This window comes from Xiphophorus couchianus, chromosome 7 (assembly GCF_001444195.1).
Source record: "Xiphophorus couchianus chromosome 7, X_couchianus-1.0, whole genome shotgun sequence".
NCBI classification, from domain to species: domain Eukaryota; kingdom Metazoa; phylum Chordata; class Actinopteri; order Cyprinodontiformes; family Poeciliidae; genus Xiphophorus; species Xiphophorus couchianus.
The window spans coordinates 35,720,940-35,740,041 of NC_040234.1; the positions used below are offsets into that span (position 1 = coordinate 35,720,940).

General features: G+C 39.3%; 1 protein-coding gene across 2 annotated transcripts in view; it reads right to left on the minus strand.

Moving 5' to 3' along the window:
• calcrla (calcitonin receptor-like a) overlaps positions 1 to 18,469 on the minus strand; it is a 30,210-nt gene extending 11,741 nt beyond the window's left edge. Inside the window, exons 1-8 of one of the 2 annotated variants that reach the window (XM_028024476.1) lie at positions 18,237 to 18,469; positions 5,145 to 5,250; positions 3,466 to 3,619; positions 2,813 to 2,923; positions 2,577 to 2,689; positions 1,217 to 1,308; positions 1,001 to 1,127; positions 49 to 202 (exon numbers count right to left, since the gene is read on the minus strand). In XM_028024476.1, coding sequence (XP_027880277.1) covers positions 49 to 202; positions 1,001 to 1,127; positions 1,217 to 1,308; positions 2,577 to 2,689; positions 2,813 to 2,923; positions 3,466 to 3,619; positions 5,145 to 5,219 — 826 coding nt within the window. In that variant the 5' untranslated portion in view covers positions 5,220 to 5,250; positions 18,237 to 18,469. Of the gene's footprint in view, positions 1 to 48; positions 203 to 1,000; positions 1,128 to 1,216; positions 1,309 to 2,576; positions 2,690 to 2,812; positions 2,924 to 3,465; positions 3,620 to 5,144; positions 5,251 to 7,926; positions 8,046 to 18,236 lie in introns of those variants that run through there. The other variant, XM_028024477.1, reaches the window with a different exon arrangement.
• Positions 18,470 to 19,102: the final 633 nt, after the last annotated feature.

The window sequence follows — 19,102 nt, forward strand, 5'->3', positions numbered from 1 at the left end:
AACTGCGCGCTGCCCTGGTGAGGTTTAGTGGATTTTTGCCCCACTTACCCCAGCCCAGCAGATAATACCACATGAGGTGTTGCTTCTCGGCGAACACGGCCACCACGATGAGCGTGTGAAGGTAAATCCCCTCACACAGCATCCAGAAGTAATTACAGCCAAACAGGTAAAGGTGGATAAACTGGGACACTTTACAGCTCATCTACAGAAACACAAAGCAATAATGTAAAAATATCAGACATGATGGGTGCAGAAAAACATACCAGCAGTTTCTTTACTAAGTCACACATGTTAAAAACAGAAAATAATCAGCTGCTCCTCTGCTCAGAAAGGAAAAAACAAGTATAATTGTGAATCTTTAATGGAAAAGTATAATTGCCAGAGACTGGAAATAAATTCAGTTTCTTGTTTTAACAGGAAACTTTCTTGTTAAAACGAGAATTAGATTAGTTTTATGTCACATAAAAATAAGAAACATTCTTATTTTAACGAGAAAGTTTCTCGTTTTAATGGTTTAACCAGATAAAACAAATATAAAATTTATTTTAGTTTAAAGAGATTCATTTTATGTTTTCATTGTTTCCAGAACTGTTTCATAAATCGAGTAAAGCATATTGAACATATTCAGCACAGTTAGGACTTAGGTTTGTTTAGCTAGGATGCTTAGCAATATTAGTATAGTTAGCATATCTGGAACAGTTAGCATGATTAATGCAGTTAGCACTGTAAGTAGTTGAAGCAATTACCATAAATTTTCAGTATAAATAGGAAACCCAACATGGTTGATGCAGTTAGCATATTAAACGACATTAGCATGGTTAGCAGAGTTAGCATAGACACCATGCTTAGAGCTGTCAGCAGTTAGCGTTGTGAACTGGGTTAATTTGGGAGATTTTGACAGCAGTCTGTGTAGTTCCTGAAAGTCTTTCAGCTGTTTGCAGTAGTTCAAACTGAAACTCCAGAAATAAACTGGGTGGATTTGAAGAAACAATGAACTTACTGGATTTCTTTGCACCAGCTCCCGGTTGTTAGCCACTGCAGTTAGCCAAATGATAGTGATGACAGAGTTCAGAACAAAAGAAAAGAAAAGGTTCTTGTGAAGAGTAATCCTCTGGCAACTCAGACTTCTGCAAGAAAAGCCAGATGTTTTCATCCACTCAGATAAGAATCGATGAATAAAACCTAAACTTGGAGCAGGCTGATGTTAGGAACTTACTTGAAATGGAAGAAAATAGCCAGTGAGATGAAGAGGGAGACCAGGGAGAGTCCATGTCCAATAAGGGTCAAGTAGAAATGATTCATTGCCGTCTGGAAAGAAGCAGAAAACAAATTTGGTCAAAAACTCCCCATGAGGTGCAACTTCATAAATTCAAACTTCCTTGTTCATCCCACCAACCAGCCAAGGTGCAATTTGGAGGTGTGTGCACACTTCTCTTTTTATTGAGGCTCCTATTTACTGATTTTTTGCTACTTGGTGAAATCTTTTTGCTGCAGCAGTTGCAGGACACACCATGTAGCAGCTTTGGACGTTTTCATACCTGATAGTCAAATAGACTCGGTTCAATTGGAACCAAAACTTCATCATCTCCAGCTGCTGTGATTCTCTTTCTCTCTGCTGTGAGTCAAACCGACCTGTTCTCCTCCTGGCCTATGGGGGCGCTGCACCAAGAATCACCAAAGGAAACGACACAGAAACCTCTGAAGACACTGAGCGCAACTTCCTTCTTCTCAAAACAGAAACAAAAAATAAAGTGGTGTAGGATTTTAGCTGTTGGAGGATTTCTCTTTAGTCTTTGGTTAAAGACCATGAGCCGTTTCTCCCACTAGCGCTACGCTAGTACGTTTGTTTTGGTTGTATTTACCCAGCATTCCCTGCGCTGTAGTCCTCCTCTGCCTTCGGAGCAGTCTCCAATCCGCTTGGTTTTCACATATTTATTCAAACCACTAAAGAGTTCACTTCAATCGAACCCAGACTGAAGTTTGTATCGGACCAGAGTTCAATTAGCGCTCACAACTCACCAAACAAACCGAATTTTCTACACAAGCAAACTTGAGTTTGATCAAAGCGACTAAACACGGCTGGTGAACCTACTGGAGGCCTGGCAGGGTTTTCTCAAAGCTAGCTAGCAAAGTGTCAACTAAAGATAGTGACATAATCGAGTTGCTATAGTGATGGCATTGAGAAACCACAGCTGGTTAGATTAGACCTGGACAGCTGCAAACCTCCCTGATACTCTGTCAAAGAAATGTTTGGAAAAATACTCAGAGCGCTGAAGTCAGTGGGCGTCAGAGTAACAACGCCGGTCTGAACTGGAACAGAAATGACATGTATGTGAATTCAGTCAGAATGAGTTTAAATTACAGTTTTTGACGTTAGCGCTCCTTGCTAATACAGACCAGGCTTTCCACTGCTTTGTACTTGCAGTTTGTTAAAAAGTTTTTTATGTTTTTTTACATGTTTTAAAAAATTTTAACATGGAAATATTGTGAGCTACAAGCCACAATAATGTTGCTCTGTCTGAATTTGTGACCTTTTCAGCACCATTTTGTCATTCCTTTCTGGTAAAGTCATGTACCACCATTCCTTCGTTCGTGTGTTCGTTGCAGCGCGTGTAGTTGGTCCACGTCCGGTTGCTGTCAGGATGAACAAACCACTGACCGTTGTTGGTGCAAATCTTTGTCACCATTTCTGAAAGACAAAAAACATTTAAAAAACATGTTTTTTCCCGTTAAAAGAGAAGGATTACTTCCCACTGTCACCACATGATAAAGGAAACTGACAGAAATGTTTAGTGTTTGTTGTTTTCCTCACCAGAAGGATCAAAATCCTGGAAATAGTCCGGGCAGTGCTGCTCCGACGTGACTCCGGGTTGAGTGTCATCCCAGCACAGCCATCCATCCCAGGTCCGATTACACATGGGCTCTAAAACCACAGAGATGCTTTAATGGGCGAGATTTTAAAGTACAATCCACCAATCAGACATAAAATTATCACCTTTTGCAGCCAAAGCAGCCCTGACCCAACAAGACTTGACCTCCAAGATGTTAGCAGTAGATACGTTAAGGGTGACCTATTACACTTTCTATGACAGGTGAGGATTTGTCTATGACCTACACAAAACGTTCATTACATCTTCTGCACACAATTAAAATTTTAATCTGCTCAGTTCTGCCTAATTTGAGCTTTTTTAGGACCTCTTGTCACTTTAGATCTAAATAAGCTACTGCTGGCCATGCCCCTTCCAACGCAACGTTTACAATTATACAACCGTACATGTTTGAAAGGCATTAGTAGAGCCTCCTGCACAACCAACGAGTATACAGCAAGTGTTTTCTGGATGGTAAGTCAACAACTAAAATCTTTTCTTGTCTTTTCCAGCAGCCATTGTACAGTTGTAAAACCAGCTGACCAAACGTGTTGGAGCTCTGCTTCGGTTGCTAGGTAAGGGGAAATCTGAAGGCTACCATGTCTGCCGTTTGTGTTGTCCTTCATGATCTTCTGGTAGCACTCAAACTGCGCCGTGACGATCTTGTTCCTGGTGATCCCAAAGTCGTGGTAGACGTTGTTGGGATGCTGTTGCTGGCTTTCATTCACTTCCATGCTGGCCCTCACCAGGAACTGAAAACACAAGGTTATGAGCAAAACAAATAATCCACACAGTGTCAAAACTGGAGAGTTTAGAGCGTCTGAGCGGACCAAACTCTGTTAGCCACTAGTTACTGATGGCTGAGTGCATATGGAAGTCGCTCTCTGGTCGGTAACAGGAACCTACTCTTCAGCACTCAGTGTGTTGGACAACATTTAGCTGGAATGTCAAAGTTCAAAAACCCAGTGAAGATCCAACATGGAGAACTGTTGCATGATAGCTGCATGCTAACGTTAGCTTGATAGTTACAATAGTATATAAGCACATTTTGATATGATAGCTACATTTAACTGAAATGGAGTCAGTCTATGTTATTTAATTTTCTGAGCATGTTTGAAGTTGTTAGTATTATTTTATGTTAGTTAGCATAATAGCATATAAGCTAATGTTAGCTTAATAGGTAGAATTAGCCTTTTAACTATTTTTTGCTTATACACTGCTGTTGACAAACTGAATGGAGTTATTCTGTTTGTCAACATGCTAGTGATAGCCCGCATGCTAGCAACAGCCCGCAAACTAGTGTTAGCTTGATAGATACAATGGCATTTAACCATTTTGAATACAAAAGCTAAGTTTAACATACAGAATTGAGTTAATCTATGTTAGTTACTTTTGTTTGCATAATACATATGCTAGTTAGTGCTAGTATATGTTAGCATGGTGCCCCATTCAACCATGATACCAGCTGACATTAGCTTAATTTGGAGAATTAGTCTGTTAGCTAATTTTTGTTTATATATTGATATTTTTCATGCTGAATAGTTATTCTATGTTAGCCAACATGCTAGTGCTAGACTAACATGCTAACATGAGCTTGATAGCTACTACAGCATTTAGCTAATTTTGATATGAATGATGAAGTTAACATAAACCAAATGAATACAGTTATGTTAGCATGACAGATATTATCATGTTAGTTGTTTTAGTCTATGTTAACTAACATGATGCCTCAGAAGCTAATGTTAGCTTCATCGCTAGAATTAGACTTTTAGCCAATTTTTACTTGCTCACTGTTGTTTTGTATAATTAATGGAGTACGTTATTGTCCATCAGCATGCTAGCGATAGCCCTCATGCTAACCTTAGACCAACTTTGGTAAATATGCCACATATGGTCTAATTTTTCTGGTCAAACTAGACCAGGGGTGTCAAACTCCAGTCCTCAAGGGCCGCTGTCCTGCAGTTTTTAGATGTGCCACAGGTACGAAACGCTGGAAGGAAATGGCTTAATTACCTCCTCCTTGTGTAGATCAGTTCTCCACAGCCTTACTAATGACCTAATTATTCTATTCAGGTGTGGTGCAGCAGAGGCACATCTAAAAGTTGCAGGACACCGGCCCTTGAGTACTGGAGTTTGACACATGTGAACTAGACAAAACGGAGCTGTCTGAGCTGATCATTGTCATGGCGAGAATGATCCCAAACAAAACCAAACTGGTTTTGGAGTTGATAAAGCAGGAAAACATCTAATTGCTAGATCATGTTTGTGTTGTCTTACTGTTGTTAGGTTGCACAGAAGAATGAGTGCGACCTTCCAGCTCCATCTGAAGCCGTCTAATTTCCTCTCCGCCATGTCAGGTAACGATGTTTCACCAGCTTCGGGTCTGAAACAGGAAACAACAAACAATGAAAACCAGCTCAGAAAAGCTGCTTCACTGATCTTCTACCTAGACTAAACTTAAATATATGTAACTTTAGCCAGGAGGAATACAAATGTCAAAAAAATAAACAACGTAAATCAATATTTACATGATCAAAAACAAAAAACAAAATATGTCATAATTGAAAGAAGAGGCACATTCATACAGTGTAATCTGAGGAAACTAAGCGTCAGACTGTTGGATAATAACTGCAGGCATCGTGTGGGTCACTCAAAATAAGAAGCTCCTGCAGCAAATTGGGTTGAGAAATCAAAGGGACACCAGGGAGGAAGAAACAACAACGGATACTTCCTGAAAACAGCTCATATTTTTGGCCGCTCTGCTGCTTTTTAAAAAGCCACACATCATTAGCTTTCAGTCGCCAAACCTGAAACGAGGCAGGCGCTGTAAATCATGCGTGTTTACGGCCTTCACTTCTAAAGGCTGAGCTCTGGAGGGTTGGCTGGACCAACTGGGGCTCCAAGGCTGAAACACAGCAGAGAATCCCAACAGAAACATCTACATTACAGGCTGGTCTGTGTAAATTCAACTAAATACGACCAAAAGCAGGAAAAAGCATCAAGGTAACGTAAAGCTAACACATAAATGCAGACATACTGTCGCTACTGAGAGACAAACTACCAGGGACTCGTAGTAAATATTCAGACATAAGCTAACAGCTAACCAAGTAAAGCTAGCAGCTTAACAGAGAGAAGTTAACAGCTAATTATAGTCAAGCTAGCAGCTCCTCAGGGACAGGCTAGCAGCGATTTAGAGACAAGTTAAGCTCATTGAAAATTAGCTAATCAGAAACAAGCTAACAGCTAATCAGGGTTAAGCTAATGGTAAGTCATGAACAAACTAAGAGCAACTCAATGACAAGCTAACAGCTTTTTAGACTCAAGAAAACAGCTACTCAGAGCGAGAATACACTAATTCAGAACCAAGCTACTAGCTAATCAATCAATCAAAGCTATTAGCTTGACTCTATGTAGTCAAGTTACACAAAAATAAACTAATATCCATTAATTGGCAAGCTAACAGCTAATCAGAGACAAGCTAATAAATGTTCAGAATGAAGGGGAAACAATTTCCTCATTCTGAAAAAATAATAAAAACTTTAAAAGCAATGTAAGCAAATCAAATAATAAACATTTTAACACTTTTTTAAAATTGCAGAGTATTAGCTTTCACACTCTGCAGACAAAAAACAAAATGGTGGAAACTCTGCATTCTGAGTGCATATCTTTAGTTTAAGACAAAAGAGAAATCCTCTAACTGCTAAAATCTGACTCCAGTTTTGTTTGCATTTTGTGAAGTAGGAAGTTGCACTCAGTCTTCTTTAGAGGTTTTTGTTCTATTTGCTTCAGTGACGTTTGTTGAACGTTTGCTGAAACTGAATAAAATATACAATTAATACAACTTTTTTCTCTAACAATACGGCATAAACATATAAACCTCCTGAAGAGCAGAGATGAGTACTTTGCTGATACTGTTTGGTGTTAGCTGTTGCTATCTTAACACGGTGACCTGATGAACATCTGCTGCTGGGTTTTATGAGCGAGGCCTTGTTCACTCACTCACCATATCATGTTCAGTGTATAGAGGGGCCAAGCATGGACGGGATGGTCGCCAGCTGGTTTTCATTTCAAACGACTCCAGACTGTCAACGACTATCTGCTGCTACATCCCCACATAACAACAGTTTCTACTGAAACCAACAACACAAGCCAACCAGAGATTCCCGAACCTTTAATTCTTGGCAGCAAGCAACCTTCAATTTGCATTGTTTGGTTAACAAATCTAAATTCTCTGGCTGCGGCAGGGCGAACGCAGAAGAATAAACGCGAAGGCCAGCAGGGGGTTATTAGTCCAACAATGCATCGCAGATGGATCTGACCTCCAGGTCGCTGCACGGCGTTACAAGAGCCTTTCTTCGGCAGGGAGGGAGGGAGGGACGGAGGCTGTAAAGCATAGATGTGATCTGCAAATTGGAAACAGCCATTAGAAGATCAGCTGCTCTGTCACGCATGAATGGAAATACACTACAAAAATGTTCACAAACACACAGCGCCCCTCTGCCAAGTTCCCCAGCTGTTTCTTGGCCAATCCTGGTTTGAGTCCCGTCTAGCAGACGTCAAGAGAAGGCAACGCAAACGCAGCGGATCGGTTCTTCTAATTGGCCTAATGTCAATTTATTTAATAAAATTAGATCCGTTTTTCAAAACAGTTATTTTCTCATGCAGCTCAGTTTCATTTTCTGTTGGTTAAACCAGTCAGGATGAAGCCAGAGTCTCTGGTGACTCCATGAACAGACGTTCGCTTTCCGTCACAGATAAACTAGAAAGTCTTTAATTTTTTTTAAAAAAAATATGCATTGTCTTATATTCAACCCAGCTGAACATAAGCTTTGAACATTTATTTGAATTTTGTTAAAGAGTAAAGCTAAGTTAAGCAGAGCTTAGCTAAAAGCTACTAACTGCTTACAACTCATAGTAAAACTAGCGGCTAATAAAAGTCGCTAACTACTTGCTAATTAGAAGCTACAAAATACAAGCATAGCTGTTAGCTGCTTCTCATAGTAAATCTAGCAGCTAATCAGAGTCCAGCTAGTGGCTATTAGGGGTCAAAATAACTAACTGCTTGTTGCTGGTGAAGAAGGAAGTTGTGCTCAGTGTCTTCTTAAGAGGTTTTTGTGTCGTTTCCTTCGGTGGTTCTTGGTCCAGCGCCCCCCCAGGTCAGGAGGGGAACAACAGCTGAAAATAGAACAAATGTTGCAATTTTGGTCAATCAAATCAAGTCTCCCGGACAGTGAGGTGTGTAAACCCTCTTAAATTAATTTAAATAGTCAGCCTTACATATGTTAATGACAGGTCTTAAATATTGATGTTTCAGGACTATTAATCTGTTTTGTTGTTGTTGTTGTGGGACTTTTCTATCAGGTAAAAGTTTGTGTCGTGTACAAACATCTTCATTGCGTTCTGTAACTCGAGGCGGTTGAAGCTACTATTCAGTAGCTGCTAACATGCTAGCTAGCAGCATAAATTAGCAGCTACTTCTATATTTATATTCTCTAGACCCATAGTTTTTAAGTCTTAAATTTCATTCAGCGTTGCATTAAAAATGTCTTAAAATGTCTCTGTGGTGAGTTCAGGGTACGATGTTTGTTTTGCTCCACGTAGGTTTTGTTACGGAGGGCAAAAAGTACAACAATGGTCTCATCTGAGCAGAACATCTTTATTTTATTCCACCATGTCAAACTTTTTATTCCCCAGCCGCAACTGAAAGATGAAAGTCTGACCTCCACTGAAGAACAACAACCCCATCATTGATCTGCGAGAGCCGCGTGGACTGTGGGTGGCCCGTTTTATCTGGAGTCACTCAGAGTTTCACCTGGGTGGTTAGCCATGTAGACTAGACACAGGAGATGACATCACCCATTACATCTGCTCGCATGCACAGCGTTGTCCAAGGCCTGTACAACATCTGCCGTCTTCTCACCTGCTGCCAGATCCCTGCCATCCTTATCGTTATCCCACCATTACTAGCTAGCAGCTGCAAAGCTAGCAGCTACTCCCACAGGAGGCAACCAGCAACCGTCTCTGGATGGCGAAAGGAATCCAAGTTCTGCCCATTTCCATGAAGTTTACAGTATTATTGATTTAACTTTGTGAATACAGTTATCACTTAGGGTAAGGGGACAAGAAATTAAAAAAAACATAATAATATTGCGACAGCTTCCATTTGCTCATTGTAAAGCTAGCAGCTAATCAGAGTCAAGCTAATATCTATGAAGAGTCTAACAGCAACTCAACAACCAATCAGTCAGGCTAAAAGCTAATCAGTCAAGCTAATAGAAAGACTAGCAGGTAATGTGAGTCATGCTAACAGCTACTCAGAGATATGCTAATTTTTATGACTTTATCCTCATTTTTTCAACTTTATTCCAGTAATATCGTAACTTCTCACATTATTATTACTTTATTATCGTGTTATTTTGACTTTACTCTTGAAATTAAAAAAAGGTCTTCTAGCTAATTCTTTGTCTTACATATAAAGTGGAATTTACGAGATAAAATATGTTTGTTAAACCAACGGAGGCAGTCAGTTTTTACAGTGCACCCATCACTCTGCTGTTAAACTACTAACGACTGACTATGGGCTCTACTGGAGCAGACAGCCTGACTCACTGACCAGCTTCAGGAAAGAGCAGAACTCTAAAAATGTAATCCTGCATTTATCAGGTATTTAGTCTGAATTTCTGCCTCAGTTTAGGCATCAATATCTAAATCAAATCAGCAACAGAAGGAAAACAATGAAATCACTTGTAGCTAAAATGTTTCATTTGCTAAACTGAGCTTTAGATGCTGTAGCGACTCTTTGTGTTGGGAGGGAGGAAGGAAGGAAGGAAGGAAGGAAGGAAGGAAGGAAGGAAGGAAGGAAGGAAGGAAGGAAGGAAGGAAGGAAGGAAGGAAGGAAGGAAGGAAGACGTTCCTGTCCGCTGAGCTTCCTGCTCTCCTGCTCCGGCCTGTAAACATGGATCCAATGGAGACTCCCACTGTCAGTACGGAGGTCCGGGTCTGATCATGCCGGTCCTGAGAGCACATTTCCCATAACATAAGTTCACATTCCTTCAGTTTCTGTTATAAACTGCAGTGCAGCGTCGCAGTGGATGGAGCAAGTCCAGGGCATGGGAGACGACCGACAGGGCAGCAAGGGACGGCTGGGAGCAGAAAATGGAATAATGTGGTGATTCTGTGGGAAAACGCAACAAGAACCCGATTCTCCCCAACAAACGCAGCAGAGGGAGGCGACTGTTTTCCAGCTTTAAAGGCAGACAATAAAAAGATACCAAAGTATTCAAGTCATCAGACCCACACCCTGCGCAGCGTGCCAGCGTCCTGAGGGCAGCACATGGATCCGCTTACTGACCCGATCCCACACAGGATCCGCTTACTGACCCGATCCCACACAGGATCCGCTTACTGACCCGATCCCACACAGGATCCGTTTACTGACCCGATCCCACACAGGATCCGCTTACTGACCCGATCCCACACAGGATCCGTTTACTGACCCGATCCCACACAGGATCCGCTTACTGACCCGATCCCACACAGGATCCGTTTACTGACCCGATCCCACACAGGATCCGCTTACTGACCCGATCCCACACAGGATCCGTTTACTGACCCGATCCCACACAGGATCCGCTTACTGACCCGATCCCACACAGGATCCGTTTACTAGTAGAACATTTCTATTACTCTCAAATTGTTAGGCAGAAATGTGCTTCTTCTTCTTCTTCTTCTTCTTTTTTAGAACTGTGGGGTTTTAACAATGTGTTTTGCACCATTTCTAATCAAGGAGAACTAAAATATAACCAGTTGTTATTGTAACTATTTATTGTGTTTTTTTTAGTATCCTTGACCTGATTATGTAATGTATTGTTAAATTATTGTATAATAAATGTTTTGTTAAAAATCAAAAAATCAAAAAAAAATCTTCTTCTTCTTCTTTTCTACAAAAACCCCAACATGTCGTAGCAGATTTAACATGTTTACTGTAATAAAAGAAAATCATCTAGTATTCAGTTCCTTTTCAAATTTATTTCCAGTAATCAGAACAGGATTTTGGTCACTTTGATTCAAAACGTTTGTTATATTTAGCCGAGTTTAATAAAATAAATAAAAGCTGATTTTGGAGCAGCAAAGTTGGCTTTCAGTAAAAGTTTCTCCAAATTTTTCCCCTGATTACAAATTAAAATTCTCCTTCTGCATCTACTGGAAAAATTTGTATCTTCTTTGAATTGCAGCTGGGCGGCCGCAGAAAATCAGTCCAAGGGCCACAAATGGCCCATGTGCCGCACTTTGGACAGCTCTGCTCCTGATGTTCACTTCAGAACCAGACGGCCGGAGGAAGAAACAGGAATCCAGAACAATATGAATATTGGAAGAACCTGTCACTGTGAATTTGTTCCGGTGGCCATGTTCCGGGTCAGAACCACCTCGGTCCGTTTTTACTCCAAGCTAAGATTAAACGTTGATGAGCAGGAAGGCAGAAGGAAACACTGCAGACCTGCAGAACGTCTCCTCACGATTTCAATCTGCAGCCTGTTTTTAACGTTTTCCAGCACCAAACATTATGATTCCAGCTGCATCAAAGTAGGTTTTATTACAAGATGGCTGAAGTTTAAATATTAATTCTGATGAAAAACTTGAAATTTAATTATTTGTTTAAACTTTGAGCAAAAATAAAGGAGTTATGAATGAATGACTTGCTAATTTGGATTTGAGCTAAAAATTAGCTGTGCTAATTTTGATTTATTCAAAAGCACTAATCATAAACGTTAAATACGCTAATGCTAAAGTGCTACACCAACACAGTATGGAGCGGAAGCTAATGCTATAGTGCTAACTTCACTACCAATTATCTCTTCCATTGGTGGGCAACACTAGCTAAAAGGTTTGCAGTGCTAACCTAAAAGCACAAATCATAAACATTGGTTCCCCTACCACTAAAGTGCTACACAACAACAAGCTACTTAGCATAAGCTAATGCTAAAGTGGAACTGCTACATAAACAAACTTCATCCACTTCAAAATAAGAGCATGGATATAAACTCAACATGTATAAAAGGGAAGCTAACTGTGCTAAACGTTTTCAAAGTTAGCATAAGCGCTAAATTAAAAATTTGTTGTTATAGTCCACAGTACCATGCCCTGAATGAATCCATTAGCTGTTAGCTAGCTCTGCTGCTGTTTTGCTTTAGCCGCTCCTCTTTCCGTCTTTATCTGGATTAGAAATCGTGGCTGAGAGACGCTGGTGAAGGTTTGCGTTTCCTCCTTCTCTCTCTGCCGTTTGAAACGACAGAGAAAGTCCAGTTGGCTTATTGAAGCATCATGCTGTCTCCGCTCGGCTACTGGCAGTCCCAGCGAAAATACAAAACCACAAGGCAACTGGTGGAGGTCAAAGGTGCTCTGAGTTATGACTAGCAGAGAAATATCGTTCCCAGCTGGATGGATAAATTAAGACGGGACTCATTTGTATTAAAGTGAAACATAAACAAGAGTTCCTGACTCATCCGTCCTGTGGACTGATTTCAAGTGGACCTCAGAGGTTCTCACCGGGCTCCCGGCATTTCACACAAATACTCCACAGATGTGTAGCTTAATCTGACTGGAGTATCCATGAGATTCATTGCTGGCATTTTTTTCATAAGGGAAAAGATGATTAATTATCAAGCTAACTATTTAGTTGGCAAGTTAAACATTTAGCTCAAAACCAAATATTTAGTTAGCAAGCTTAAAAAAAGCTATTAAGCTAGCAAGTGAAATATTTAGTTTGAATATATTTAGCTAAATATTTAGCTGCGTGCTGCATAATCATGTAGCTATTCCAGAGCTAAACATTTAGCTAGCAAGCTAACTATACAGCTACAAATATTTAGCTCAAATCTAGCTAAATATTTAGTTGGCTCTGATCTAGATAATTATTTAATTTGTAAACAAAACATTTAGCTTCAATCCAAATAATTAGTCTGGAGCTAATTGTTAAGTTTGTATTTGAATTGCTCCAAATATCAGATTTAAATCTGGAACTCAGAGATAATCCAGATTATTAAGGTGCAGTTTGAGGTGTTGACTGAAGCTGGAGAACAGGACGGCTGTCCTGAGGTCACAACAGGGTCTTCCCAGAAAGATGACTCTCTGCTCTGCGCAAAGGAAAAAATAGCACAAATACTTAGATAAAAATATCCAGGTTAAAAATAAAACCACGTCCTGCAGGTGCAGAGCGGATTCAGCAGTTCGAACTGGTGGAGAAAATCCAGATCAGCTCTGAAATATTCCAACATGGCTCCATTTTCACTCCTTCATAACTCTTTCAGCAGCTGAACCCGGTCAGCTGCGGACGCCCCGATTCCCTTCGGATAATGCGAGGACGAAAATAACTCTGGACAAACTGGCCGACAGGAAGCCCGATATCCGACTGAGAGCCCGAGACACTGCAAAAACAAAATCATAGAAATTACACCGGCTAATAAAAGCTTTGATGTAGGAGGACAGAGGGGGAGGATCTGTTTCACCAGGTTCAGTGATCTATCAAACACATCCACAAAGATGGAGCTAAAATGGGAAAATTCTCAAACTGTTCAACATTTTCATGAATTTCTTTTTAACGTCAGAAGAATTTTGATTCATTGTGACGACATGTTTACAGTCCCCAAAGCTAAAGCTAAAGCTAAAACTGTTGATTTTACCTTAGAGAGCAGAAACCAGAGGTGGGCACACTTCCGCTATTAGGCTAATTTCGCAAATAGGGAAGCTAATTTCTCGTTTAGCACTTTAGCTAATTATAAAAACGTTACTTCCAGTGTTGGGCACGCTTAATTGATTTTCACTGAAGTGTGTAAACAAAAAAAATGTCTCAAACGCACCAGCTATTACTCCGTGCAGCATTTCTCCATTAATGATTTATTCATTTATTCCTTATTAATATTCTGAAGTGTGAATATTTTCTCTGATCTTCTCAAACAGAAAAAGCTTCAGATCTGCTGAACAGAAACCAGATGTCGTCTTTTAGTCGCAGCTCATGAGTCCATCATTTAACTCAACAGGTGAAGATTCATTTACTGTCAGTTCACTGATGAATTATTGATTCAAACGAAGAAAGAAAGAAATATGAAAAACGGGAACGATGAAGACGACACTGTTTACACCAACGGGCTGGTTATAAATCAGATCAATGAAACAACATCTGGAAAATACAATAATCTGGACCAATAATCTGCCTTCAGTTCTGAGTTTCAGTAGAAACCGGGACAAAGAAAATAAATTATTTCTAGGTTTAAAGAACCATCTACGGAGCCACTTTGGTGGAAAAACTCAAAGTTACGCAATGAAACTCAAAAAAGAAACAAAATTAATCACTGGATGATTGTTCCTGATATCTCCAACTTTGACTGGATTTTTTAAAACAATGCCAGAAAAATCTGAAGAAAACCATAATTTTGACGGATTGCAATTCACACCACCGACCACTTGGTGGAGACATTTTTAACTTTACGCAGAGAGAAACTCCCAGAGGAAACACAATTTTGTTCATATTTTAAGTGGAATCATTTAATTTCATTATCAGGCCTGAAATCTGGGAGTAGTGATGAACTTTGACCTGAACCTTCAGAACTACATAGAGACGGTTACAAAGTCGGCCTTTTATCACCTGAAGAACATTTCCAGGATTAAAGGAAGATCTGCTACAGCATGATGGGATTCTTTTTGTCAAAATAATGAAAAAGTTCAACATGACCTCCAAAATTCAAAAATTCATTATTTTGAAAATTTTAGGTTTTTCATTTTAAAATTAGCTGATTTCTTTCATGCCTGTACAACAGTCAGGTTTTACTCTCAGATCTGTAACAGAGATGATCGGATAATGACTGAGGCAGAATTTGGAAACTTTAGGATCATTTTCTCTGCATAATTGATGATTATTAGCAGTTTAAGAAATTTTAAACACTAATTTAAAACCTTGTGGTTCAAATGAGAATTAAAATCACATTTTTATTATTTACCGTAAAAAGCAAAAATACAGATTAAATGTAAAATCTAAGGTGTGCTGCAGAAAATCATAGAGTATTTTCGGTCTAGTTTCTAGTGCAAATCTCTTAGTGCATTTGAAATAAGACAAAACAAACTTACAACTAACTTTTCAGCAAGAAATTGTGTTAAACTATTTAAATTGAAAAGTTCTAATTTCACTGGCAGATTATTTCACTTATAACATGTAAAAATGTTCCAAGTGAAATAATCTGCTAACAACATCCGACTGAAAACGCTGCAACATAAACCTTCAAGCTTCCTGTTAAAATTCCCCAAAGACGGTAAAAACACTCAGACTCATCTGTTTGAAGATAAAAAAACTAAATTATCTTCAAAGTGTTCCCTGAACTCAGAACCAGGACGACGTCGACCACATCAGAACCAAAACCGGGTCGGTGGGAACCATCCTTTGTTCTTTATTATGCATGAGAGGAATAAAACATTTCAAAAGGTTTCACATCCATGAAACTGAATCCAGAGCCGACCGCAGGCCAGGAGGCAGATGATACACGATAACGTCACCATGAGGTCAGCGGAGAGACGCAACAGGATGCAGCACAAAATACAGGATGCAGCACAAAATACAATATGGAAAATATTTTAACTTTAAAGCAAAACCAGAAACTAAAGGCACATTTAGGCCTTTTTTAGAAAAATATATTATTTAAAAGTGTTACGTCACTGTTTGGATAAAGAGTTGACTAGACCTTTCCATGTCCTTTACTTACTTTTATTCACTATTAGGTGATTATTATTACTATTACTTTAGCATAAATGCTAACTCCTACTTTCTGATTTCACTCGGCCATTTAGATTTTTTACAGATGTGTGAGAACAGCTGCTGAACGCGTCTCTTTCTGTTTTGTGCTTCCTAGCTATGATAGCTATGCTAGTTATGATAGCTTTGCTAACTATGATAGCTATGCTAGTTATGATAGCTATGATAAATTGACTGGCAGTCAATCAAAAATATGAGAATAGGAAGTAACATTCCAATAAATTATTTTTAAAGTACATTTTATAATAATTATTGACAAGAAATGTTAGATATAATACAAACATTTTAATTAAAAATGTACAATAAAAAAATTATATATATTTTGCATTTTTTTGGAGTAGATTTGGTAAAAGTTTTCATATCCTTTATGTACATTTGATTGCAGTTATTTTATTTTATTAAACAATGAACCTTCAGTGTTTATGAGGGACAGGAAATAACTTTCACCAAAACCTAAAATAAATGTTAGAATAAAACATTACTATGTTACTATAAAATATTACTATGCACTTTGAACTGCCGTGTTGCTGAAAATGTGCTGCACAAATAAACTTAATTTATTGACTGAAATACCAAAGTTTCCACCTAAAAGTATTTGTGAATGCATATCTTAATATTCAAACACCAAATATACTTTAAAACGCATCAATACAAACGTCTTAGCTCAACCGCAGAAGCTAGCATCTACAGTTTCCTTAATCTCAGATTTCAGCCAATCGGTGCCAAGGAAGGTAAATGGAGCTTCTTGATTGGCTGCTTTCCAAACAGTTTGTGTTTGTAGTTCAACTTTTCCTCTTATAAATTCTGCAACCCGTCGGGTTTTTTTGAATCATTTGAATCCTGAACTGTTGTTGCTGATCTTTAGCGTGTCGCTGCGTTTTCCACAATTCTGAGAATCTGATGTTTTATAAAATAAAAGATCAAAGGATCAAATAAACCATGTTTCAAAACAAACACGGATGTGACGAATACAAAACAGCGTTTTTTACAGCGTAAACAAGGAAGCGCTCAGCAGCAGCCATGTTTAAATGTTGCTGAACTGTCAGTTGCTATGGTTACAGGGTTGTTTTCTGCTCCATCAATTTCAGTCTGTTGTTTTTATCTTTCAATACCTAAACAGTCCTCAGTGTCGCTTTTACGCTCAGATTATTTAACCAAAATTAATGAAATTATTAAATAAACCAAAAGAACGAAGCTCTGATGATAAAACAACGCAGCAGCTTGATAATTAATATTATTATTAATCAGCAGTTTTTCATTAAAATGCTGATTAATCATCTTTTCGGTTGATTTGCACCAGTTTACTTCCTACTGGTTTTATTCTACATCCGTTAAAATCTACTTTTCAAAACAGCAAAGGTGGATTCATCTGGATTATTTGGTGAAAGTGAAGCATCATTTTGGAAAATAGAAACAACGGATTTGAGAAAACGATAAACACTGAGCAGCAAAAGTTCAGATTTATCACCTGCGTACGATCAAAGATGGCAGATATTTAGGAAACATGGCCGCCGCCATCAGGCCCTCATTCACCAGCCGCTTTGTCAACACTGGATGTAAAACATCAGCCACGCTCTGGGCTTAAAGGTCACAGATTATAAAAATCCAGGAAGCATCGGCTCCAGATTATCACTGGAGTCTTAAAAAATCCGCCATGAAAAACTAAGATCATAATCTGGGTTATTTATAGATTTATAAGAGAAATAAAACTCATATTTTCACCAAGTTCTTTCATTTAGAAACGACTTAACTACTAAAAATGTAGACAGATTTAAATATTTAGCTTCTAAGCTAACATATTTAGTTAAAAAGCTAAATATTTTGTTTCCTAACTAAATATTTATCTCATGAACATCTTTAGCTGGGAGTTAAATATTTAGCTTTTGAACTAAATATTTAAGGCAGAAGCTAAATTTTTGTTTGGATTTTAATTTTCAGCTCTGAGCAAAAATATTTATAAATTAAAACATTTATTTGTGTAAATATTTAACTCCAAATTAAAATCTTAGCTCAGATATAAATATTTAGTTTATAAACTAAACTTTAGCTTTTTAACCGCCATTTTGGAACATTTGTGGTGAAAATGGGTTTTATTTATCAGGATCAATAATTTGAAACATTTCTGTTGGTTTTTTACTCCTCATCTTTAACCTGTTTGGTTTCTCAGCGGTTCTGACATCCGGACCAGAACCAGACCGCAGGTCCAGTTTAACCAGAACCTCCACCATAACATCATCATCATCATTTGCTCCTCTTCATCACCCAGGCAGCAGGTCCGGCTCTGGATGGTTATGTAACTAACCGGACCGGGAGGTTCTGGACTCGCTCGGTCGGGTTCGGCGGTTCTGCTGACTCAGCACCAGCAGACAATCAATGGAAGGTTTTCGAAAATTCGCGCTTCAATCCGCGGATTTTCTCCTGACTGCAGAACCAGAACCAGGACGGATCCAGGTCCAGAATAAAAGCACGAACCTTTTCCTGTTTGTATCAGCAGAACTGGAAGTCCAAACGGACTGGTACCGCCGCCAGCAGGGGATCAAACCCCAACAAAGCCCGACCCACTTCCTTACCGGACACGGCGATCCCGCAGCAGGTTCGGATCCGATCACGCTCCTCCGGTCCGGTCCGGTCCGATCCGGTCCGGCTCGGTTCGGATCAGCGGTGGCTCTGCGCGCAGCTCCGGTGGCTTCAGCTTGAGGTTGGAAGTCAGCCCACTGCTTCCTGTTACATCACCGTGGAGTGGAGTGGAGTGGAGTGGAGTGGAGTGGAGAGCCCACAGCTGAGTGGACTCCCACCCACCCAGCCGCCCACTCCCACGCTGCGCAGCGGGCGGGCGGGTCGGTTCTGGGCGGATTCTAACCCGCAATAACTGCGGTTCCTCTGCCAATGTGCGCAAATCTTTGTCCACATCGTAATTTCCCAGTTGCGCTGTTTCCATTAAACCATAAACTGGGTTAAAATCAAACAATAAGTCATTAAAATGGAAGCTGCGCTTTCAGCAACGGGGAACTGCGCAAACTGAAATGACGCAAATAAATTAATGGAAACTTGACAATAAGAAAAAGAAGAAAAACTCAAGTTTTTATATCAAACGGATGAGGTGTTTCCCCCCCCAGTCATATAGAAACTGATGTATTTCGGAAACACGTCTTTCTGTCACACGAATCACGTGATCAACACCCGGATGTTACTCTGGCGGAAACGACGAAGAAGGCGACAGGAAGTAGTCTTCTTCGTGGTTTGTAGTTTTCTTTTTAGATGAGATCCTTTACTACAAATGATCAAGTGTGGATTTTAGGCAATAAAATGTTTATTTTCTTATTCAAAAAATGAATTTAATTATTTATCAGAATTTTTCAATAAGTTTCTAAAATTGTATATCTGAAGGTTCAATGCAATATCTGCAGAATATGACACATTTTTTATTAATTTATCA